This window comes from Sceloporus occidentalis, unplaced genomic scaffold (genome assembly GCF_023333645.1).
Source record: "Sceloporus occidentalis isolate IW3139 unplaced genomic scaffold, rSceOcc1.0.p SCAF_4, whole genome shotgun sequence".
In the NCBI taxonomy this organism is placed as follows: Eukaryota; Metazoa; Chordata; class Lepidosauria; order Squamata; family Phrynosomatidae; genus Sceloporus; species Sceloporus occidentalis.
In genome coordinates, this window is record NW_028316984.1 from 93,015,906 (window position 1) to 93,042,929 (window position 27,024).

The 27,024-nt window shown below is 41.7% G+C and overlaps 1 protein-coding gene across 11 annotated transcripts in view; it reads left to right on the top strand.

Annotated features, from left to right (window-relative positions):
* LOC149314349 (tetraspanin-4) overlaps window positions 1-27,024 on the top strand; it is a 771,146-nt gene that overhangs the window by 688,177 nt on the left and 55,945 nt on the right. For 10 of the 11 annotated variants that reach the window (XM_089520921.1, XM_089520920.1, XM_089520922.1 and 7 more), the window contains one exon: window positions 1,341-1,415. In XM_089520921.1, coding sequence (XP_089377047.1) covers window positions 1,341-1,415 — 75 coding nt within the window. The remainder of the gene's footprint in view (window positions 1-1,340; window positions 1,416-27,024) is intronic. The other variant, XM_089520919.1, reaches the window with a different exon arrangement.

The window sequence follows — 27,024 nt, forward strand, 5'->3', positions numbered from 1 at the left end:
GACACAACTTGACAACCTCATTAAAGGGGTAACCTTTACATTTTCTTTTTAATGTCCTTATACAAATCTGCAGAGCAACCATGTTCAGGATACTATCACTCTTGACAAAAGATATTTTACTGGTGGGCAAGGTGCAGAAAAGAGCAAATGATCAGGGGGCCAAATGGTCATGAGGCCGGAACAGCTCCTCTGGGAACAAAGGTCATAGCATTTGGGGCTTTTTACCTTCACAACAAAGGAAGACATGCAAAGGTGTACAATAATTGTGCCTAGTATTGAGAAAGTGGATCAGAGAACTATGTCTCCCTTGCTTATAATATTAGAATGTAGGATTAACCAAAGAAGATGAGTGGTGGGAGATCTGAGACATGTCAAAGGATGTACAGCACATAGTTAAGCAATGGAATTTGGTGCTTCAAGATGTATTGATGGCTACCAACATGTGTGGCTTTCAAAGGGGACAAGTTGGAAAAGAAAAGACCAATAGCTGCTAGTTGTGACTGGCTATATATCACTTCCAGTATCAGAGGCTTTAACATGGCCATCTACCTGGCTACTGTAGAAGCAGAATACAGTGTGCCCACACCTTATGTGGGCTTGCCATACGCAGACTTGAAGTCACGCGGATGGCGAGCCCTAATATGGTGTATGGGGGGCATGTCACGGGCAGCGCTGCATGCCACAGGGGCACACCCCATTAAAACAAATGGTGTTTGAGCATATGTGCAATTTGCCTTACACTAGGTGTGTGTGTGTCTGGAACAGATCCCCCTGTATAAGGCAAAGGTGAACTGTAATTCAACAGATGGATCTTTAGAGTTATCCAGTATGACACTTCTTAATGTTCTAGATATAAACATCTCTCTTAGCTGAGGCTGTACAAGTAATTTCCATATTTGGTACCTTGGTTTTCCTCCTTAGATCTTTGGCCTATTTCCATATGTACATTACCGACCAGACTAAGTGGTAGTGACAATAAATATTGTCTGTCATATAATGACTTGGGCATGTCTCCTCCTGAGGTCAACTGCACTATATTATATCAGATTACAGATGGGGCTCACATTCCTTAATACATGCCCATTCAGAAACATCCTCCAAAATAAAAAGTGAACATGAATAGTACAGACAATTTTCTGATGTATTATTTTACTATGTGTATTGTTGATTATTTTGGTATGGAGGAACATGAGCCTCCATCTGCATGGTAAATGGTATCATCCAGGTGCAGGTTTACATCTTTGTGGAAGATGAAACTGTTGTACAGCATCAGGAAGATGAAACAGATTTTTGATGTTTCTGGGCTTTTGTTTCCTCTCCCATCCCTCTTCTCTTGACAGTTTTTTATCATGCTGTTAATTATATTTGTGCTGGAGCTCACCGTGGTGATTCTCTTCTTCGTTTACACCGACAAGGTATGTCAAAAGATCCCTCCCCCTTTTCTCCCCTTCAGCAAATCTGTATACTCCTTCTCTCATAAATAAATCAGGAAACCTTTGTCTTGGCATGCAGATCATGTTTTCTCAAGACCCCCTTTCAGGCAAAGTGCACTCAGAATACATAACTACTCTTCTTACATGGGTTTCCTCTCTGTGTGTGTCTCTAGTTCACTTCCAGTCCAAGGTCAGACACATTAGCAACACAATGACTATTTAAATACAGAGAACACTAATCAGGAAAGGCTGATGAAAGCTCATGCTCTAAAGACAGATAATAATCATGTTAAAATGTTCATTAGTAAGGGCATATATGTTCCTATCTAAATTCCGAAGTGGACAATGCAGACATTCAACCAGAAATGTGAAACTGGAGATTGTTGATATGTACACCAATCAGTGCTGACAATTTGTGACATCTGGTATTGTTAATATTAGATGACATTAATATTTCCCCAACAACTCAGATTTGGGGATATGACCAGCAGGAGGTGCTTTCACCATCTTCTTTTTGCCCTCCAGCCTTATCTAAATAGCTTAACCATGATTTAGATGAAGCAGCCTATGTAGCTGTAAGTCATAACACTTGTCTTCTTTTTAAAAACAACATTATCAGGTTTTTCTTTCTTTTCTCTCCCCCCCCCCCCCCTTTTTTCCAGGCAAGTAGTCAAGACCAGAGGTTTAGCAAACATCATGTCCTTCACCTTCTCCTCCTTTAATTTATTAATTTATTGATGTCTTGAGTATTCATATTATTGGTGTGTGTGGACAAATAATAATCAGGACAAGGAAAAGGTGACTTATTTGAGGAGACAGGAGTACTTTGGCTGCAATCTGTACCCCTACTTGGTTTGCTTCATGTTGTGAGAAGATAACAATGATTATATTTCATCTATTGATTTTTTTTAAAGTCTTATTTTCCCTCAAGTAGCTCAGTATGGCATTCTGGTTTAACTTGTGAGATGGGTTAAGCTGAATTGCAGTGATTTAGCCAAGGTTTTCCCCATCCAAACTGAGTAGTGTGCCTACTACACAACACTGGTTCTTTTGCTGAACCAAGAATTATTTATATTTGTTAAAGTGCCAAAGCTTTTACTGCCCTGGTATCTATTAGGATGAAGCATGGTTTAAAACTTCTGCTATGGCAATACATGAAACTTGTGCCAAAATGATCTTTAAAAGGTAGGCTATAAAAATTCAGAGTTGTATTCCAGATGATTTACATTGCCAATGATAATTTTAAATTACTCATATGCTGTAATGGCATATGAATTAGCTGTGGCCCCTTATGAGAGAGGTTTATGCATAATGGAAGACAGATTAATGAAAGGAACTGAACAGTGTGCAATAGTAATTCTTTAAAAAAAATCTAATACCACACTTGGCATGCTAAGAAGGGGGGAAGTATGGGGACTATTCAGTATCAGGGGGTAATATAATGGGAATAGAGCATGATGCCAGCCTACTTCACTCCTGCTCATCCTCACCCTGGTCTTTGCAGAAGAGTATGAATATCAGCAGAAGACTTGGCTAGAGAGGTATCACAATATCATTTAAATGATCTGAGAAAACAAAACATTAAGAGAAATATACTTGTGAGTAACCTCAGTGATCAGCCACACATAAGAGACACCAAAGTGAAGTGGGGGGGTGGGAGGCAGAGCAGAGAAGTCTTTTAAAATTGTCATGTATGGTTAGTCTATTCAAGAATTTGGTAGATGGCATCACAGAGATTATCATTTTTCCTGTATGGTAGGGTGCTTGTGACTGAGGGATCATTCACACATTGTTGTTTTTAGTGCAACTATGCAAATAATCTCACTCACTCATTCCAGGTTTGTCATTTACATTATGAAGCCACATCTATGCACATCTCTGTGAGTTTGGTTGCTCACACATGTCAGCATTCAAATAAAGATGGAGTTGATGATACGAGTGTATTCAAAGCACGTTCAAAGCATGCAGACATTTATCCCTGTTCTTCTGGGTCTGTTCGCATCAGTTCTTCACACAGCCAAGAATGCAAATCTTTTAGAAAAACTGGGAAGAAAACCCAGCGTTGATTATCCCAGGTTAAGTGGGGTTTTGGCAGCCCTCCTCCCCCAAAAATCTTAATCACATGCATTCAAAATACATGTGAACAACAAAGGTTCAATCCAGATCCTATGTGGATTATTTCCACCATTTTAATAATCTCTGGGAGGCATTGACTCATGTGCGTTTGGGAGGGAGGAAGAGGAGATAAAGATTCAACAGGCCACCTCCCCATGTTTGCCTGGCTGGCTCACTGAGTAATTGGGGCTGGTCTTCCAGTCTTAATAGAGCTGCACTGGTTGACAGCACATCTGCCTGTTTCCAGTGGCAGTCCCGCACTAGTTGACAACTGGCGCAGAGGGCGGGACTTCATGTGGGGTGGGACTTCTGGTCCCAGACGTCCGGCACTGGGACTTCCTATTTCCAGGGCCAGAGGAGCACCCACATGAGCCGAAGGTGCCCACGTGTCCCGAGGGGCAGCTGGTTGGGCCACAATGGCGCTCACACAGCCCTGTGGAGTGCTCGCGCAAGTGCAGAGTGCACACACAGGCCCAAGAAGTGCCCCGGCGGGTGGGAGTGGGCCAAATGGGTGTCACCCCCCCTTCTGGAGTGTAAACCCCATATTTGGGTGTCAACCAATGCACACACTCCCGGGACACTACTGCCTGTTTTTCTTCCTTTGTCACTGCAGCAGATGATCAGGAGGAGGAAGTTCACCTGGAGAAATGCTCCCCTTTTTTTAAAAAAAAGTATTTTGTCTTAAATACTTTTCCTGTAAATGTCAGGCTAGAACATTTCATCTTATGTGATACATCTGTGGTCCTTTGGAGAATCCAGCTTGGCTAAATTGGCATCTAGTTTGTATGGGATCCATCCTATTGTACAGTATATCACTCTGTCACAACCAACTGCCTCCTACTGAATTATAAAGCAGTAGGATTTATCATTATGGAGTGAAAAAATATAATTGAAATAGTAACTCACCATCCTGACAGTCCTCAGTACCTAGGCATAAGACTTCATTTTCCCTCTTTGTCTTCACCTTACATCAGTTGCTTCAAACTGAATTCAGAGTACAAAGATACTTTGCACCCAAGATGGTGGGAGAAGAGAGGAGAGGAATGGAAAGTCTTGCCCTTCTCAGTAGGCTCAGGCAAAAGCAAGCTGCTGCAGCCTCTCCTAGCTTATACGGTTGGCCCTTCTTATACATGGATTTTTTATACACGGATTCAAGCATCCACAGTTTGAAAATGTTCTTAAAAAGTATAAATTTCAAATATCAAACCTTGATTTTCCATTTTTTATAAGGGACACCATTTTGCTATGTCATATTTAATGGGACTTGAGCATCCACAGATTTTGATATCCATGGGGGATCTTGGAACCAAACTCCAGCTTATAACAAGGGTCCACTGTATCTTCTTCTTCATTCATTCATTCATAAATTTTACCATGTTTATCACACTCTTGCATTTCTTGACTACTGTGGGCGGGGTTCCCATGCCCGCCGACGTCACCTCTGGGGCTGGCTCCATCCTACTCTGGAGTAGTGGCACAAAACACTCCGCAAAGTCCAAATGATGCTTACAACAGGAACACAACTTTATTAACTCTTCAACTTTCTATAAACAGGAACCAAAAGACTTGCCGACCCAGTTTCTTCACTGAGGCTGGTTCTCTGCCGCTCCTCTCCCAGGCACTCTCGCAGACGTTCACAGGGTATGAAACCGGGCCAGGCAGTAGTCCCACGCCGAGGTCTCTCTCCCAACTCTGGCCTTGGGTCTAGAGCTAGCATCGGGAAGCTGTCACCTTTCCCGCAAGGACCACCACAACTCCTCCCCTTCTCTAGCACCTTCTCTTTCCTGGCCTATTTCCGGGTTCCACGGCTGGGCTCTGGCAGCTTCCCCTCTCCACAGACAGGCTGGGTGGGTCGTGAGGACTGGGCCCACCCACACTCAACCCCCTGGGGTAATGTCTTCCCGGGTTCTCCCCTCAACCCCGCTGAAGTTGTGCTCCTCTCCTGTCCCTCCTCCATACCTCTCCACGCCCAAGTCTTCCACCAACTCTCCTCCCCCTGAGTGCCTCTCCCTTCCTCCTTATTAAGCCCTCTGAGGTTTTTCCCCGCCCCCAGGGTGGAGTCTCTAATTTCTCACTTGGCCCCAGCTGGGCCTCTCCCTCCCATCTCCTTGCCCCCCTTTCTCCTGGGTCCTCAAGCTCCTCTCTCGCCCACTCAACCCGACCTTCCTCCCTCTTCTCTCTACAACTACATATGTCCTACTTTTCATCTGTGAAATGTTGGAAGGTACAACATCAGCCTAGTTATGCCAGGTAATAAAAATGCAGTCTTTGGAATATTTTGAAATGCCTAGAATATTAACAGCACATATCCACTGTAAATGACATTCAGTTTGTCACTCAGATAAACCAGCCTTTGGGCCCACTGAGATATTAGCTGAATACCTCACATGCAACCTCACTTATTTTTCTTTTAATAGTTATGTGGCAGGAGAAGTGGTAGCACTTACTGGGAAATCATCAGGTGAGGAGAGGATACTTGATGCTATATTTCCTCACTGCCCTCAGAACAAAAATCCCTGGAAACCCCCCTCCCCCAGTGCTGATGGAGTTTTAGTTTTAAAAAGGAGAGGATGAGAACAAAAGAGAGAAAAGTTCACATTGGGGTCAATAGGAATTATGGCTCCTAGCAGCATGTGATTTCCTAGCTGAAAACATCACAGACCTAGAGCAACTACTAAGGAAGATAAAGGAAGAAAGTGCAAAGAAAACAAAAATAAAGACCATGGAGAATTTACACAAACGCAACCTAGACAATGAGGAAATAGAAATAGCAAAAGCGTTCTCATACCTGGGATCAAACATTGATCAGAGCGTAGACTGCAGTCAGGTAATAATAATAATCATAGAATCATAGAATAATAGAGTTGGAAGAGACCACAAGGGCCATCCAGTCCAACCCCCTGCCATGCAGGAACTAAGAATGAGGAGGGCAGCTATGAAAGAACTAGAGAAGATCCTAAAATGTGAAGATATATAAGTGAGCATGAAATTTAGAATTGTACAAGTAAGAACTGAATGGTTAAGAAAGTGGGAAGGAAGAAAATAAATTCATTTGTGATGTGATGCTGGAGAAGAGTGCTGAGGATTCCACTGACAGCCAAAAAGTTAAAAAAAACCTGGGTCCTAGAACAGATCAAACCAGAAATCTCTCTGGAAGTCAAGATGACTAGATTGAGGCTGACATATTTTGGCCACATCATGAGAAGGCATAACTCACCTGAAAAAACAATAATGTTAAGAAAGGTGGAGGGCAGTAGAAAGAGAGGAAGGCTGCATGCAAGATGGATGGACTCTATTAAAGAGGTCATGGGTATGAGTTTACAGGAACTAAGCAGGGCAGAGGAGGACAGGGAGTCTTGGAGATGTCTCATCTGCAGGGTTGCCATGGGTCAAGATCAACCCAAGGATAGTTAACAACAACAAGCAACATGTGGGGGAGTGGTGCATTTTAATCAGATTATGTCGGAGAGGTGCACAGATAAACCACCACCACCCCAGTGTGCTGCTTCCCCATATGACCTTCCACATGTCTGTCTGTGTTTTATAGAAAAATGAGAAAGCTGCAGATTACATGGTATGCAAACATCTCAGCATCTCTTTATTTCATCCTCAGTGAACTCCTGTCTAGTTGACATATAAAGAAATAGCCATGTATCTGCAGCAGAGAGAAAAAAAGAGGCCCTCATGATTAGATTTCTCATGTGAACTCTTTTATATAAAACAGAGAAATGATGATGGCTTTTTCTTTGGCATTTTGGAAAGATAAACAGAGCATTCACCTTTTCCCCAGTCCTCCCTTATCCTCAATAAAATGAATTTGATAATTTGGTCCTACGTTGAAAGAGAATTGACATATTACCAATTGACATTTCTCAGGTGGAAGAAAAATTTGAAAGGTTTGTCTCCATATAGATGTGGATCATTTCTAACTTTCAAATAGAGCAGTAAGACAAAGTTCTTGCCAGACTTTGACCCAAGGTTAATAGACATGGGGCTTTACACACAGAGTGTGAAAACAAAACTATTTCACAAACAAGGAAAGTGGGCGTGGTTCAGTAGAAGTCATGTCACCTATGGTTGATCTGGCTTCTTACTCCGTTCATGAGGACTTTATATTAATACCACTAGCAGGGTGCAGGGTGAGCACACCACACTGGGTGATACCCAATACAGGGGGTGGCATTCCCGGGAAGGCAACAATGGGGTCTCTGATACCTCAAGGAAACCTCATCCTGGTTGTCAGGGACAGCAGTGGCAGAGCCTGCGGACAGTGCTGAGGGACTTCTATGCTGACCTCCACTCCCTTTGTCCGACCAGCTCTTGGTGTAGCTCTTTTTGCTCAGGATGAGGGGAAGAGGAAGAGAATCTGACATACCCACCCTCCTTGCCCTAGCTGGGCCAGCCATGTATTCCCAAGGGCAGTACCTGTTCATAGAATCATAGAGTTGAAAGAGACCACAAGGGCCATCCAGTCCAACCCCATTCTGTCATGCAGGAAATCTAAATCAAAGCATCCCCGACAGATGTCCATCCAGCCTCTGTTTAAAGACCTCTAAGGAAGGAGACTCCACTACACTCCGAGGGATAAGATTATATTGTTATAAGATTTATTACGATCAACTGATCAAACATTTTATTTATTTATTTATTTATTTGAGTACTTATACCCCGCCCTCCAGCTCTAAAGGCTATCAGAGCGGCTTACAATTATTATTTTTAATTAGATGGTTCCCTGCCCTCAGGCTTACAGTCTAAAGACACAAAAGGAGAAGGGAATGATGGTGGAGAAGGGGATCGGGTCCAGCAGTTCTTCTCTCCCTCTGAGGCCTGGACCAAGGAAGATGGACTGGAGGGAGGGCTCTGTTTATTAAGCTAGGCTAGGGCCGATGGAGCTGGCAGGCCTCACTCTCCCTCTGATGATGTAGATGGCAAAGGGGGGGGGGGGGCTCATCCACTTACAACATCACAAACATCAATCAACAAACATCACAATAAATCATCAAATTGTAAAAATAAATAATAGTTAAAATTTCACGTATACAATTATTTTAAAAATAAAAATAAAAATCAAAAGTATAAAATCATTATAAATGTATGAAATTATAAAATTTTCACAGACTAAAAATATTATGAACTTTTAAGAAACCATCTCACGCCGACAGACCATTGCTGCTGCGCAAAAACTGGCCACCCTTGTTGTTATTACTGGGCACTGGTCTGCCAGCAAATAAGATACATAAAATTCATCAGTTTTTGCAGAAAAACTACTAGGAATTGGATGAATAAAAATATGGCAATAGCCATAGTAAAAAAGACAACAATATATGACCTATAGTCTCCACTGTACCAGTTCCACAGGGGCATATGCGTAGATCATAGGGAATATTAATGTATCTCCCTTCCCATAAGATCATTTAAATTTTGCTAAAGTGAATGCTATCCTATGTTTTGGAAGGGTTAGAAGACTCAAATAGTTAGCTAACAAAAAAGCATTGCCATTGTCTTTGAAAGTTGCAACTCATTATCTATAATTCGTTGGTGTATTTCCCGTTTTGCTTTCTCATAGCCCATTGCCAAAATGGTGGTGTGTGAAAAACTCAATTTAACTAGTTTCTCATTCAGAGTCTTATTCCATCTGGAGAGAAACCCATCAGACAATATCAAAGGGGCTAATCCTGCTGGGATGAACAACATTCTGAGCCAAAAGTTAAACTTAAATACCCAGGCCCGTGATTCAACTGTCATTTGACCTATCCCCAAATATAGTATTGCATTAGGCACCTGTTGAGTAGTGGTGTCCCGGCAAGTCAGGAATGGTGAGGAGAGTATGGAAGGGCCTGCATGCATTCTTGCACACAGAGAAGCCAAGCATTGGTGGTGGGGTGGGTGCATTGTGGCATTGCTTGTGTGCCTGTGGGCTCCCCAGTTCCCATGATGGCTGCCCCCCAGCTTCTGGCTGGCAAGGAGTATGGCCAAGGGGGTGACACCATGAGCTGCACTGGGGTGACCTAACCCTATTGATGTCATTGGTGTATTTGTTACAAAGCAGACCATTTCTATGTGAATTACTGTGACACATGCTTCAGCACTGGCACTGTGATTGTCAAGCAAGAAGAACAAGATATGGTATGTTACAGAACTTGGGAGAGTTACTCTTTTAGAACGAATTCTACAGAATCCCCCACATAATGGGGAGATGGGGTGGACTTGCTATGATAGCCATGTGATTCTGGGAGTTGTACTCCAAAAATATAACTTTACCACATGATGGTATGTTTTTAGAGCTGAGTTTTTTGTTCTGTTTTTTACTTTATAAGAAAGACATGCCGTGCCAAGGAATATGAAAAACTCTGTTTGACCCTTCTGAAAAAAACTGTTCCTCTTGCATCAGTTTCTTTTTATTCATTTATTTTTATTTAGGGAATTTTCTAGAGTTATTTTAATGTTTACTAAAGTACGAGGACAGCTTTTACACAGAATCAGATCAATGTTCTAACATGTCAAGTACTGTCAATCATTGGAGCTCTTCTGGGTCACAGATTGGTCTCTCTTCCTTAAAATCCATTAGCAAGAAATTCTAGGAATCAGACTAGGGACTACATACTACCAAGTCTCTGTGCTGCCTCTGAGCTAACGCTTGGTTTAAAAATAAATAATTGTCAGTGTCAGTGCATTTAGGCTAGTTTCTTTAGAACTTTGTTATGCATCTGTGTATACAGTGGGTCCTTGTTATACGCGGGGGATCCGTTCTGCCCCCCCGCGTATAACAAAATCTGCGTATGCTCAAGTCCCATTTGTCCCAATGGCGGCACATGTGCACGCGCGCCGCCATTGGGACAAAAGTTCCTTCTCCCTCCCTTCCCTCGCTTCACTCCTCCCTTCCCTCCCTGCCTTCCTCCCTTCCCTTCCCCTTACTTACCTTTCTCTCTCGTCGCAGCGGCTTGGCCTCCGCCGCCGCCGCTGCGGGGGAAGCTGGGTGGCAGCGGCGGCGGCGGAGGCCAAGCCTCGGTTTCCTCGCCACCGCCGAGAAAGGGCGCCTTTTTTTTTGAAGAGGAGGCGCGGAGGGCAGCAACGCGGGAGGCCTTCAAGGCCTCCAGCGCCAGCACCCGGCTTCCGCCGCCGCGGAAGGGCCGGGTAGAGGTGTTGGAGGCCAAGAGGCCCCAGCACCGATACCTGGTCCTTCTGTGGCCGCGGAGGCCTGGAGGAGGCCAGGTGCTGGCACTGGAGGCCTTGAAGGCCTCCCGCGCTGCTGCCCTCCGCGCCTCCTCTTCCAAACAAAAGACGCGGAGGTGGGGAAGAGGAGGCGCGGAGGGCAGCAGCGCCAGAGGCCTTCAAGGCCTCCAGTGCCAGCACCCGGCCTCCTCCAGGCCTCCGCGGCCACGGAAGGGGCGGGTGTCAGTGCTGGGGTCTCTTGGCCTCCAGCACCGGTATCCAGCCCTTCGGCAGCGGCAGAGGCCTTGAGGAGGCCGGATGCCGGCGCGGGAGGCCTTGAAGGCCTCCAGCGCGGCAGCCCTGCTTCCTCGCCGCCACCGCAGGAAAGGCCCGGTGGCAGTGCTGTTGGGGGCCAAGAGGCCTCCAGCACCGCCATCGCGCCCTTTCTCGGCGGTGGCGAGGAAACCGAGGCTTGGCCTCTGCCACCGCCGCTGCCACCCGGCTTCCCCCGCAGCGGTGGCGGCGGAGGCCAAGCCGCTGCGACGAGAGAGAAAGGTAAGTAAGGGGAAGGGAAGGGAGGGAGGCAGGGAGGGAAGGGAGGAGGGAAGCAAGGGAAGGGAGGGAGGAGAAGGAAATTGTCCCCAATGGCGATGCACGTGCACGCGCGCCGCCATTGGGGACAATTTCCCGATTTGCCATCTGCGGATGCTCAAATCCGTGGATGGCAAATCCGCATATAAGGAGGGCCAACTGTATTTCACAAGCAGATAGTTATGTTATGTTCCATCAATTTCTTGAAATCTTGAATTCTTAGTTTCTAAGCCAATCCTTAGGGATAATCAATAAATCGATATAAAAGCACTACAGCAACTCCTCTCTTTAAGGCAGGAGTAGTCAGTTTTGATTCTCCAAATGTTACTGGATTGCAACTCTGAGTCATAGATAGCATAGCCAGTGCTAAGGGATGCTGGCAGCTGCAGTCTGACAATATCTGGAAGGTTTCATATTCCTCTCTCCAGCTTTATATTCTTCATCCCTGTCAAGGCCCATATTATACTTCTTCCAGTGTTGGGTCCATGCAGCTGGAATTAATAAACTGTTAAAGGATATAGTTAAAATATGAAAGAAAATAACATAACACCATTGGAGAGGATCCTCAAAAAGATGCTAAATGAAGGCAAAGATATTATTGAATTTATATATAGAGTAATATTAGAGCATCAGTTTAAAATCGTAGACATTTTGAAAGGAGTTTGGGAAAGAGATCCAAATTTAACAAGCAAAGATATACAATTTTGGATTCAAGAGGTTAAGAGAAACAAGCACACTAAAATAAAAGGAGCCCTGGTGGCGCAGTGGTTAAATGCCTGTACTGCAGCCATTCACTCGAAACCACAAGGTTGCGAGTTCAAGACCAGCAAAAGAGCCCAAGCTCGACTCAGGCTTGCATCCTTCCGAGGTCGCTAAAATGAGTACCCAGACTGTTGGGGGCAAATTAGCTTGCTTGCTAATTAGCTTACTTGCTGTTCACCGCTATGATCTTTGGAATAGCGGTATATAAATAAAAAAAAACAACAAAAACAACAAAAGAGCAACAGATGAAATTAATAGGGCGATGGTACAGGATCCCTTCTCAGCACTTTTCAATAAAAAATCTAATAGCTGACTGTTGGCACTGTGGTTCCAAGGGTTTTTACATGCATATGTGGTAGGATTGTCCGTGTGTTCAGAAGTTTTGGGGTGAAGTGATAAGAGAGATTAATAAAATTATAGGCAAGGATGTTCATTTGAGCAAAGAGAATTGTATAACTTTAAATTTTAAAAATAAGAGACTGAAGAACAATGAAGAGAAAGCAATAAAGAATATATTAAAAGCAACACAAGGTGATAGCATCAGGATAGAAAGAAAGTAAAAATTGAAACTTCACCGAGGTAGATAAGTATTTGGCAGATAACCTATTGATTGATATTATTAGAGAGAGAAGATTAAAATATACTGGAGAAAGGAAAGTAGAAGCTTGGAATTTGGGTTAGGAAATCCTGCTTGAGAAGGTTAAAGTGAATACAGAGTACAATGAAGTCAATATTGAATGTTAAGTATTAATTGTAAACAGTGTATTGATCCTAAACTCTTTCAAGCCATGCAGGAGGGGAAAGTAGAGAATGGGGTATATGCAACATTGTATATATGTTAAAATAATTTAATAGACTTATTTAAAAAAATACTTCCTCCTTTTTATAAAATTTTCTACCTCCCTGTTCTGTACTCCATTATTCTCCTGTCTTCCTATTGTCTCCCATTGCCTCTGTGATTCCTCTCCTTTCCTAGACTGCCTTCCTGTCAGGACAAGCAAACTCAGTTCCCAATAACAAGGAAAACATCTCATTGTGACAGAATACAAAATACTTTTTTCCCCACGTATTGAGACAGTAGTCACTAGGGATGTAAAGAATATTCTCCAAAATTTGAAAATTAGTAGAAATATGTCTAATTCGAAAATTTCGAAAGCATTTTATAGAGAAGAAATTCTGATCACTTCTCGATCATGAGTAAGAATTTTGATTTTTAATCATTTCCAAATGAAGCGAAGAGATGAAACTTTCAGCTGACAATTGGATGGTCAGGATTTGGGTATTTTGCTTAAGAAAAGCTACCATTCATCCTGGGTTTTACCAGAGGCTATTTCCTTTGTTAGGGTGATTCCCCCCCTAACTTTGCTCACTCACAGCTTTGCTTTGAAAAACAAAAGAGAACAAAAGGGGAGGCCTTCTGCCCTTTATGCCATGCTCTGCCATTCAAATTCTCACAGAAGAGAAGAAGGGTGAAATCTTAGCATTGGATCATCTCATCCAACCCCATTTTTGGATACATCACATTCTCTTATTCATGGATATTTTGAACTTTCCTTGCCATATATATATATATATATATATATGTAAAATAAAAGTAGGTTTGCCTTAGCATCACCTTGGGAGAGCTGGAGAGAGAGGTTTGTTATGCCCTGCCTCTGAGGCTGACAGAATGTGCACTCTCCTTGCCAATTATTATTATTATTGCATGACCTTAGCATCACCATGGGAGAGGTGCAGAGAGAGAGGGCAGGGAAATGTCTAACAATTTGTAAGCTGCTCTGATAGGCTTTTGGCTGAAGAGCTGGGCAATAATAATAATAATAATAATAATAATGCTAATCCCAGCTCAGCCACGTAAATCCCTGGGTAAGTCATATTGTCTCAGCCTCAGGGACATTCTTAACCATCCTTGCCCAAAAGCAAACCAATCATAGAATAAATAAATAAATAAATTGTAACTTTATTATTTAAAGAGGCTTTCTTGAAATGAAACAAAACCAAAGGGCAGAACCATAAGCATTTATATGGCTGAGCTGGGATCAGGACTCTAGCCTCCCAGTTCACCATAGAAATTCACTGGCTGACCTTGGACAAGTCACATGCTCTCAGCTTCAACTCCAACTCCTAGGTATTCCTTCATGGTAGAAGAGGGGTGGTGGTTGGATGACCTCTTGGAATCCTTTCGAATGCTAGGTTTTATCCATCATGGCAGAATTCCTGCCATTGCACTCCACCCTGCCCCTTCTTCTCTTTTGTGAGGGTCACACTCTCTCAGCCTCAGAGGCAGGGCATGACCAACTCTCTCTCTCTCTCTGCACTTCTCCCATGGTGATGCTAAGGTCATGCAATAATAATAATAATAATAATAATAATAATAATAATAATTGGCAAGGAAAGTGCACAATATCCATGAATGAGAGAGTGTGACTTACCCAATGTCATCCTGTGGAGTTAGATGGCTGAGCTGGGATTACACTCTAGCCTCCCAGTTCACCATAGAAATTCACTGGCTGACCTTGGTCAAGTCACAGGCTCTCAGCTTCAACTCCAACTCCTAGGTATTCCTTCATGGTAGAAGGGGAGGGTTGGATGACCCCTGGCAATCCCTTTGAATGCTAGGTTTTATCCATGGCAGAATTCCTGCCATTGCACCCCACTCCGCTCCTTTTTGCGGATTCCTGCTTGGCAGAAGAGCATTGCCATTTGACACACCACCCTTCCCTTCTCATCTGTGAGGGTCACACTGTCTCAGCATCAGGGGCAGCCCATGGCAAAACTCCTCTTTATGCCAAGAAAACCCTTGGTTTGTCCCATCTTCCAGTGCCATCCTGATGTTGAACAGGGCTCAGACTACATGTCCTTTAGGATCCCATGTATTCCTATGTATTACTTCATAGCAGAAGGGGGTTGGACTGGATGGTCCTTGAGGCTCCCCTCAACTCTAGCATTTCTTGTTGGGGCTTCAAGCACAGTTTATTTGTTGAGACTGGGCTTTTTTCCCCCTTTTGTGTGTGTGTGCCTTCAGGTTTTTTTAAGCATAGGAATGTTCTTTAAACCTCTGCCAAACTTCCTTTTGACATGGTAATTGAGTTTGAAATGCAAAGTAATTAGCGTCATTATTCGACTTGTCTTTTATTGTCATTCAAGAAATCTGTGAACAATATTTCGCTAGCTTCTGAAAGGGAGAGAAGAAATCACCTTTTGAAAGGGGGACTTGTGGAACGAATATTTTTTAAAAAAATTCTCATCAAGTTCTCAGTGAACAAGAAGAAAAACATGGGTTTCTCAAATCACTAGTAGTCACCCATCCAAGGTTTTTGTCCCCTCTGACCTTAACATAAGAATTCCCACCATCCAGCCCTCCTCCCTGGCCATGATCTCCAGCCTGTGATCCAGATCAAAGCAACCTTTCATGTTCCCTCTTCCCCTTGTATTATCATTCAGTTGCACTTAAGGAAGGAGAGCATCCCTTGTTTACAGCCCAGATCCGGTTCAGGAAGAGTAGGGTCATAAAAGCACAGTTCTTCTCATTGCTGGCCATCTGTCCCCTTCCATCGTTTCCCAGACTTGGATTCCAACATGATTAGTATCACCCTCTCAATAAATCAGCGTATTATCATAATGTTATATCATCATACTATCATATCATCATGACAGAACCGTGCATGTGGGTCTGACACTTCCTCCTGAAACAGGCTCCTTCTGTCTTCACTGAGCAATTTGCCTGTCCAGCCTCATGTCCCTCTTTAATTCTCTTAAGATGAAGTTTTAACCTTCCCCTTCATCATACTGACTTTTCCACTACCATTTAACTCTCTCTTAGTTGAACTTCTTATTCCCCATGTTGGATTATCCCATCTATTATAAATTGCAATTCATTTGGACTGAGATCACATCATAACTATGTTTTGTACAACTCAACAGGGAACAGACATTGTATTCTAATACCTGTTTTTCCAAGCTGAATTGCAGATGGGAGATTCACAGTTGGCTCTCATTCATTTTACATAATTCTCTTTCACAACTTCATTTGTTCCTCATGATGTGAATGCCCAAGTATGCTTAACTGAAATAAGGCATATCCTTATCCTGTTTATCCCCTTTCATTCTGTTCTTTTCCTCTGCTGTCTATTCACCTCCAGATTACAGATTTTAAACCCATGGATTACAATTCTCGGAATCCTTGACCATCAGCCATATTGGCTGGAGCTTCGAAGAATTCAAATCCAAGAATATCTGGGAAAGCAAAGTTGGGAGCCATGGTATGGAACATATAATTGGTGGAATGAGTGGGTGTTACTATTCATAATTACTGTACATGCAAAAAATGTTTTCTTAAATTCAAATATTACATTTGTCCAGCTTTAACAAAGATGAAACCAATTTAACTGAGGTTTTAAATGCTTTATTGTTCAGATAATTGTAATAACTGGACTTTGGAAAACAGCATCTCCTAGTACGTTAGTGAGTCTCTTATGAGCCTATGTGAATTTAACTAACTGCCCTGAATCTAATCCCCATCTCTCTCTCTCTCTCTCTTTCTGACAATACATTACTTACTTTAGTATGTTATTCATAATATAAAAGTCCTTTGTACATATACATTTCCATATCATTATATAGCATTACTTTGATATTATATAGTTCATGTTTACAGTGGGACCTTGGTATCCACGGGGAATCCATTCCGGACTCTCCTCCCACAGATACCAAAAACCACGAGACCTCATTCTGTTGTTCCCAGTGGTGGTTCATACATGCAGCTGCACAGTCATTAGGGACAATGGGACTTCAAGTAAGCCCCCGTTGTCCCCAAACAACAGAGATTTAACTGAAATCCCATTATCAATATTGGTGGCACGGCCACAAGCATGCACTGCCATTGGGGACATTGGGGGCTGTTCTTAATGGTGGCGCAGCCATGTACATGTGATGACATTGGGGACAACGGAGGCTTGCTGTCCACTGATGCTTAAATCCATCAGGCCCTATCATATTTTTTGACCACAACACAGTTTTGAACCTAGTCCCACCCTCTTGGTCCTGTTGTTTACAGGGGGTGAGTGCTAGTGTGTTTCTTTCTTTTTTGTTATCTTACACACCTGCCTTTTTAACATTCCATCCAGACATTCTGCCAATCATCAGTTAAACTCAACAGGACATGCTCCTACTCCCTCCCAACAGATTCTTATCTTACTACATATACTGTACCTCAGACGCATAACCATATTTTAGCTTAATTTCTCAATAAACACAATAACCTTTTCTTTTTCCAAAAGTCCATGACATCACAGGATCTAAGCTCATTCATACCTAGGTGAAAATCCATGAAATTTTAAGAGCACCCATCTCTCCCTCTACAAGTTGTCACAAACTTCCTTTCCCTTCCTCCAGGCTTGAAGGGCAAACATAAATGTAACATTTTCAAAGCAACCACAAGGATTCATAGGCACATTGTTGTCAGAGTGTTGACTCTGTAAATAACATGTCAATAATAACTTATTCTGCTCTTCCAATTTTAACTCTGTATTTCTATTTCTATTATGGATGCTCTCCCAAAGGCAAAAGTAAAGGCCAGATTTACTTTCTTTTGCAATATAATATATCATTCCCCAATAGACTTATTTGTTCAGGTGTTCCCCATTCTAATGATTTATACGGAGAAGTTTGGTAGTGTTATTTAATACCCGCAAACTGGGAATGATAAAGTCAGGAAGGATGGTTTTTATGTCTAAAAGGTCAAATGAAGTTTCTTGTACAAATAGAAAGGAAACTAGAAAGTATTATACAGTGTTATTACATATTTATTGGGCCTGGCTTGTGGTCTCAAAACTAAAATTTGCAAAGGCACCTGAGAAGGTTGGAAGTCCAATAAAAGGATTATTTAGGGCAGGAATAGATACTATTTTAGCCAGTATATATTCCTGTAAGATAAAATGAGATTGTTTCACCCTTTCTGTATCAACAAAATATCACCAGTAAATGGCTCCATTCTTGGGGATCCTTTTCCTTCATCTCAGCTTATTTCTACATTCATAACCCTGCTAGGAAATATCAAAATTGTCAAGGACTTTATTGTTGTTGTTAATTAGTTACAATTGCTCAGGACTTGCAAATTCAGGACCATGGCTTCCTCGAGTGATTCTAACCATCTGGAACATGGTCTTCTTCTTCTCCTATCGCCCTCTGCCTTACCAAGCATTATTGTCTTTTCTAGGGAGCCATGTTGTCTCATAATATGGCCAAAGCATGACCATCTCAGTTTAATCATCTCATGGGCTTTATACTTTGGCATAATTCTTGTAATGGTGACATGAGCAATGGCTTAGGGAGCTAAGTGTATTTAGTTCAGGGAAGAGAAGGTTAAGAGGTGACATGACAGCCATTTTTAAACATTTGAAGGGATGTCATATTGAAGATAGAGCAAGCTTGTTTTCTGCTGCTCCAGGACATGAAGCAATGGATTAAAACTACAGGAAAAAAGATTCCACCTAAACATTAGGAAGAACATTCCTTTTGGTAAGAGCTATTTGACAGTGGAATACCCTGCCTCAGAGTGTGCTGGAGTCTTCTTCTTTGGAGGTTTTTAAATAGAGGCTGGATGGTCATCTGTCAAAAGTTCTTGTTCTTTATTGTGTGTTCCTGCATGGCAGGGTTCAAGACTGAATGTCTCTTGTGATCTCTTCCATCTCTATGGTTCTACGATTCTATTACTCTAAAACAGTAGTGCATTAGATAATCTCTGTTATCAAAGCTATCTGCATTATTTTCTCAAAACTCAAGTAATTTCTGTTTGGTTTATGAAGAAATTTGCAAAATTTTGTATGTTCTTATAAAAAAGGAACTGAACAAAATTCTCACCAGTAAAAGCCAGCTTCAACAGGTACAGCTATTCCCAGACTGTACTGTTTTGTCATGTAGCAACTTAAGGTGAGGATCCTTTCTGAATAAAAAGGTGACAATCCTAATTTTTGTTTGTACCACAAACATATTTAAATATACATGGCTTCAAAGACAGGTTTTTAAAGAACTACGTACCCCAGTTCCTGGACAAATCTGTTATTTTTGTTACTTCCACTTTCAGGTTTGTTTGTTTGTTTGTTTTTTAAAAAAACAACTTTTTTTCTGACTCATTTTTGTAATTTCTGTAATTCTAACCAACCCACCTACTGAACTAAACAAAAATTTTCAGCTATCTCTAAAGGTAGTTCTCTCATTTGGATCTTTCTTCAGATATTGTACTTTGAGAGTTGCAGTACCTGAATCCTTGATCTGTTTATGAGGGATAATAGTAATCTGTTTAGTGTTTGAAGCTATAGAGGCATGTGGTCAGAGTACATTCAGTGTCACCGTTGTCTGGCCAGTGACTGTGGCTATGATGTGAGGAAGGTCTTGAAGCAGTCTGATGACCTTGAGAGTGGGATGCTGAAAACAGGAGCTGAAATTATTCGGGACTGCATTTTCATCATCCACTCTTTACAATGGATTTGGAACCAGAACAGAATCTGGGACTCCTGTGATACAATGGACACGCTTGTCCCCTGAGGCTTAAAGCGTAGTCAAGTATCATTTAGTTTACCAAGTAACATTCTTGGTCTAAAAGGTGTTTGACAGGCTACTACTCTGCCACTCTGAACTTCATTTTAGGGTTATTCTAAGCCAACTTTTTTTGTATTCTCTCTCTCTCTCTCTCTCTCTCTCTCACACACACACACACACACTTTCTAATGTTATATATTTTCTTAAAGGAATGAATGACTCAATAAAACAAATATTTTTTTAAAAAAATAATATTTGAAATTCAGTATTCCACCAAAGTGTAAGTAAACCTGAAATGCAGAATCAATGTTGTTTCCCTAATTTATTAGACCAATGTTAGACATGATACACTTAAAGGCTCAATAGTTTGTGAAATGCTGTTTGGATTCCAAAACTCTGGTGTTACTTAAATACAACAAAAATGAAATAGATGTATAAAATGCTTCCCCTTGAAATGCCGCACTTTTGATACTTGGAGATGAATGGCCTTGTGATAAAGCACTAAGGCTGGAATCTACTTGGTGACAAGCCACTATAATGCAGGGTTACATACATAATGGCACTTTCTGAAACTGCACAAAGAGGTGACCAGTACCTCTTTACACAATTGATTTTTCTCAGGCAATGTACTGGTAGCCCAGCAATGCTCAGGTGTTGCTCTCACCAAAACAGCCGTTGACTGGCCACAGGAGCACGCCAAGGCAGCACCTTCATGCCATTACCTAACTGGCAGCCATCAACTCCCAGACCTCCTGGTAAGTATGAAAGTTAAACTCTGCCCATTGGATTGGATCTCAGCTTAATGCAGTAATAGGACTCCAGTAAACAAAGGTTCAGTCCCTGATCAAAGTTGTATTATTATGGCGTCAGAATCAACAGATAGGCTAATTTGTCCTAGACACCTAAATAGCCCATGTTCATGCTTTTTACTACCTAAAGCCTTCAGCTACCTCTGAGAAATGATCTCTCAACTATTTTTGTTTTTGAATTTAATTTTAATCCAGTGCAGGTTTTGCAACCCTGCTATGGATATTTACTACGTTCACTGAGAATTTCCCATCCTAAATCCCCAGCTCCCATTTATGGCTATGGGAAATTATGCAGAAGATGGGGGATCCTATTTTCTTTCCTGTGCTGACCTAGACCTGGAAATCTTTGTGAGTTTGTACTTTGAATATTCTTGCAAAGTGAGATATGACAGGTGGCTATAGGTGAAAAAAGACCTTTTTAGTGGTGGCCCCTGGTTTTGTAATGCTCTCCTCAGAGAGGGCCACATAGTGCCTACTTTCGTGTCTTTTTGGAACCAGGCAAAAAACCTTCTGCTTTTCTGAGCTTCTCTTGTAGCTTTTAACATTTTGGATGTGTTGATATTATTGCTGTTGTCTCCATTTGTTTTTATCTGCTTTTGATTTTAATTTGTGGTTTAGAGGATGTTTTATTGTATTTTTGTTATCATCATTCTTTAAGCCACTAAAATAACTTCTTATTCTGGGGAGGGAGGCATATAAATAATGCAAATAAACACTTTTTAAAAATGGTCAGCTGTAGTATACACACCCATATTTAAGATTTTTCCCTCCCATGAACTGCTTCAGGATACTTAAATCTGAAGAGTTAGCAGGGCATAGTGCTTGTTGAGTCAGATATGTTTGGAGGCTTGAGACCTTGTCTGAAAAGGGTCAAGGTGATAATATTTCTGGGCAATACTTAAGGCCTAGGAAGAAATTCTTCTAATAAGCACTGTTTTCCCTCCTTGCTTATGAGTGCCTATGTTTCTAAATCATATAAGGTCATGGCCAGTCCTATTACAGAACTCTGAAGAACTATGTGCAAGCCTGTAGCTTTCCAAATTTGAGTAGCTGTGGCTTTAATTAAGATTTCAGTTCTTGTCTTCACCTCCTTCCTTCCTTCTGCTGTTTGCTTTTCTGGGGACAGAGGCAGCCTCAGGTAACAAGCCAGTGAGACAACACACACAAATTATCTGCTGCGAACCACTCATCAATGGACAAGTGCCCATTTACCATTGGCATCTATCTGAATGTAACACATAATCTGGGTGTATCGACAGTTATAGCAGCTTGAAACCAATTTTTATCACCATGTCTCCATTCCATGAAATTCAAGATTTTGTAGTTTATTGAGATGCTCAGAGGTCTCGGTAGGACTGCTGTGCTAGCACAGAATTTTAAATACTTCCCTAAATTACAGATCCCAGAATTCCCTAGAAAGGAAGATCAGGTGAAGGAAGTCTGTTCAGATGGCAATTAGGGCACAAGGAGGATAGTGTTTCCAATCTGCCTGAGTGAAACTGCAACAATCAGAAGCAAGACCTCTGTCACAAGTCCTTGTCCCAGCCTCTCTTGCTAGTGGGAGGGGGTTGGAAACTGCACCCTCCTTGTGCCGTCTTTGAGGACAGACTTCCCCATCTGGCTGTTGACTGCAAAGGTGGACTGAAGTGGGGGCATTTATGTGGTTTTTACAGTAAGATTATGTAACCTTACAGAATGCAGAACAGTTATGGATCTGTAATGCTAGGTTATGAATCTATAACTAGGTTATGAATCTATAACATAACCAAGGTGTTGATTATGGCCTTTAAAGCTGTTCATGGCTTGGGTCCAGTTTATCTATGGGATTGTCTTCTTCCATATAATCCGCCTTGCACACATAGGTCCTCTGGGCAAAATTTACTGCAGCCATCAAAAACTAAGCTGGCTGCAGTTACCCAGAGTATCTTCTCTTCTGCCACCCCCAAATTATGGAATGGCCTGTCAGAGGAGACCTGCCATATTACCAATCTTGACAGCTTTAAAAAGACAGCCAAGACTGATATCTTCTGACAGGCCTTCCCAGATTAGCATCTCAGTTGCCCCCATTGAAATGTTAATAATTTTAATGGTATTGTTTTATTGTTATTGTTTATAATTATGATTTATTGGCTATGGTGGGTGGGTTTTTGGGACACTGTATTTTATTGTACAGTATTTTAATATTTTAATGTTGTTAGCTGCTTCGATCTTAATAGAGGGGTGGGGTATACCCCACCCCTCTATTAATCTCATAAAATCCACAAACTCAGTGTTGCATTAACGTGATCAAGTAGTTTCATCATGTAGTTCCAAGCACCTGATAGAAGTCCCATCAAGACAAATGGAATATAGTACCATGAAAAAAATTCTACCCCAACACAGAAGGCACATACACTTTGAATTCTGTAACAATCCAAGCTGGAGAAGACTCTCCTGACACAGAAATGATATGAGATGCAGTGTGAATTCTAGCAACATCAGTACTCATCGTAACACAGATGGGTTTGGAAGCTACACCCAGTGTCACACAACAGCTGGAGGAAAACATTGTGCAAGCAGCTACATGATATGTCCGTTACAATGCCTGAAGAACTTACTGTAGGCTGATTCCACAAACAAGTGACCAACAGGATCACAGCCACAATTCTCTAAACTGAGCTTTTCATTTTCTGGTCAGGGATTTGTTACTGGTATTTATTTAATACTGTGAAATCTCACATTTCTTGAAGAGATGTAACAAGTACAGGAAGATGTAAGGAAGGAACACCCTACAAGAGTCTGAGAATTCCAGGAGTCAGGATCACTGGCTGAGAAGTGTACTAGAGGAAGCTGTCACTCAGCATAGGTGGAAGACATTGCCATACAGAGGACCTAATGAAGAGGCCAGTTCTTGAGCAGCAGCGGGCAGCAGGGAGCAAAAGAGGCTGTGTCCGTATTGCACAATTTACAGCAGTTTGATACCAGCTTAATTGCCATCCTACTTGTGCCCTGATTGCCAGCTGAACAGACTTCATTCTCCTGATCTGGTTGCTGATTATTAAGGTAGAGGGCCAAGTTTAGGTCAAGAGATGTTACATAATTTTGTAACTAAGTAGTTGATGTAGAATATTGGTGCATATTCTTAAGAGGTTTTGCAAATTAGAAGGAAGCAGAAAGCCTACATGCAACTTATGCATTCTAAGAAATAAATATTCCTATTAAAATGAAACACTGTGTAAAGATGTGTAGATACTGACATCCAGACTGATCTAGCTTTTTGCCCTTCTTTTCTTCAGGTTGATATGCCTCTTTTAAACTCACACTTTTGCTACCAGCACTGCTACTACTTACTTGGTACTATTACTCTTATTATTATTTTAAAAAAAGTTTCTCAGGTATTTGGGATTTAAAGAGTGTGTTACACAACATTGTGTTTTATCTGTGTAGTGTCTCTCACATCTTCCTGTCTGATATGTACTCATGCCTATACTTTCAGAATTAGGTAGTGAAACCCCAAAGCACAAAGCAGCTAACATGAAAACAAATTTTCACAGCCTGGTGAAATAAATGAATAACGGAGGATGAACCAGTCATGGAGAGTGGGGGAGGCAGGAGGAGAGGGAGAGATGCAACAAATGAAGAGGAATGATTAGGAGTGTGTATTGAACCAGACAGCACATTTTTTATTCATTCCAAGAACATTTTTGAAGTGTCACTATGTATTTAAACCAACAGTATGTGTTGACAGTAAGCTAACTGTTTAACAGTTTTACATATACAAAACAGAGTACAAAATGAATGTTCATGTTTTGTGACTCCATAAAGGTCAGTGCATAACAATCATCATCTTCACACTTGGCAACTGGCAATAAAAATACATTACCAGCAATACTATTTTGGCTCTTCCCACATAATTATGCTGCTGTCAAAAGCGAAGGTGGTAACTGCAGTGGTGGCAGGTTTTGAAAGGCCATAGCTATGTGGCAGAGTTGCTTCACTTGTGCGGCAAAACAAGTGACTATGTCAGCTGACTATCCTATGTGCTTTTCTTCAGGTGGGCTATATAATAATAAAGCAAATGTAGGCCATAGTGGTGGTTCTGTAGCACTTGTAACCACCTTAGTTGCATAGTTAAGTAGTGTCTCCCAACCTGATCTCCCCAGTCCTCACTTATCCGGTAGCAGCCACTGTGAGTGACGGTGGTCTGTTTGCTTGTCAAATGAGGAAGAGCATAACTAACATCTTCCCTTCCTCCCATGAGCAATCTCCTAAGCAATAGTTGGAAGCAGAGTCCCTGCTGTAATTACCCCTGCACTACAGATTGTTCGATGGGTGGAAGGTTCAATCAGTTGATTCCTGATCAACAGGGGAATCCCTATCACTCACAGCTACTGTCCAGTAAGTGAGATGGAGGGTGGGGAGCTTTCATGGTCCCTACATGTATTTCAGAGGAAGGAACTGGCAAAACCACGGAGATGATCACACTGACAAATCAACCGTGTCGAAAAAGGACTGACTGCATTAGGAAATTTTTGAAAATTTGCTAAGATCGGGCGTTATCACACACCTCCACGGTCAGACCAGAGGCACTGCATCCTGATCTTAGCCATCCTGACCCCAATCCATCCTTCTCCCATTGTAAAGGACGGGAGAAGAATGGATTGGGGTCGTGATGACTGAAACTGGGACGTGATACCTCCAGTCTGAGCATGGAGGTGTGTGATAACACCCGATCTTAGCAAATTTTCAAAAATTTTCTAATGGGCTCAGTCTGTTCTCAGCACAGTTGATTTGCTAATGTGATAATCTCCCACTTCTGAGTATTCCTTTCCTAAGAAAACTCTATAAAATTCATGGGGGATGGCATAATTTGACAGGTGACTTGAAAGTTCATACACACGTTTACGTGTTGCCTAAACTAGAGTATCCATAGGAATCATGAATATAAACCAGTCACAAGTGTGTAACTCTTGGTTATTGATTGACAACTGCCTTAGTTAATTCCAGCCCATCTTCTTAGGAACTGTACACCATATTTCCTTTTTTCCATCCAGGAAAGAGAGGAAGAACAATTTTGTCCATTTGGGTGAATTTCTGTTTCACCTGGAGATCTGTTAGATCTTTCCTTCAAAGAGGAGTTTGAGGACCACTGTTATAGCCTGTTCTCTCTCATAAGAAATGTGGGAAGGTGCCTCCAATTGCAAGCCCACTTAGTAAAATGCTGCTTTAACTTCCTTTCTTATAACGATTTTGTTAATGAAAGAAGCCTATCAGTGAATCTGCATTGTAGAAATAATGCAATTTGACACCATTGTAACTACCTTGGCTCCATCTGAAAGAATCCTGAGATTTGTAGTTCTGTATGGCACTAGCATACTTTAGCAGAGAAAGCTAAATATTTGTAAAACTATAAATCCCAGGATTCTATAGGATGGAGCCATGGCAGTTTAAAGTGGAGTCAAATTGCATTATTCCTATAGTGTAGATGCACCCAACAAGGTGATATGTCAGCCTTCTTGAAATATTTGAAGGGTCACCATGTAGAGGAAGGAACAAACCTATTTTCTGCTGTTCTAGAGATTGAACCCAAGTCAATGAATTTAAACTACAAGAAAAGCAATTTCAACCAAATATTAAGAACTTGGCAGCAAGAACAGTTTGTCTCTGGAAATGGCTGTATTGGAAAATGAAGACAAATATTGGACAGCAGTCTGACAGGGATGCTTCAGCTCTGCTTTTCTGCCCTGATAGTGGGTTGGATTAAATGACCCTTGTGGTCCCCTCCAATTCTACCATTCTACAGTTCAGCTGAAGAGCTCTTCTATATTTTGATGTAAAAGAAAATGTCAGGCAGATTTCACCTGAAGGCCAGACCGTAGTAAAGGAATGATTAGCAGTGCTTATAAGGTCATGATACTGGGGAGAAGAAAAAGTTGTTTATCAAGACAATAAAGAGTGGGTTCAAGAGTATATGGGGAATGGGAATGGGAATGAATCCAAGTTAGTTTAATGACATTACCTGAAAGGCCTAAAGATGCTTTATGGTTAAAAGCTAAAGCGGAAGACAAATTTTAAAAACCTTTCTAAACTGCAACTCCTTTTCAGGAAAAGCCATACACTTTTATCATGTGAAAAAAAAGAGACTTAGTTTTGACTAACCTGGCCTACTAACTCACCGAAACACTGTTTAAACTAGCTTTCCTGCCGTGATTTGTAGATGATGGTTTTTAGATAAATAATTTCACGGTTTTTACTCTAGTTTTCTTTTTGTTGTCAGTTCTTCCTTAGCAGGGAGATGCACTGTTTGTCTCTAAACTTCGGAGTTTATCGCATGCACTTTTTGGTCCATTCTGAGCATGGGTTGGGGGTGAATGTGAGTGAGGGGAAACATATTTTATCGCACGCTAAACTGTCTGCAAGCCATCAACATGCCATTGCCCAACCATCACCAATCAAGAGAACCAGGCTCAGCCGCCCAATTTTCCTCTGATGGAAGCTTTCTGACAGAGAAAAATCAGGTGGCTGTGCCTGGCTCAGGGATGGGTGATGGTCAGATGATGGCATGGCAACAGCTTGCTCACAGTTTAGCATGCGATAAAATCCATTTCCCCTCATTCACGTGCATCCCCACCTCATGCTTGGAA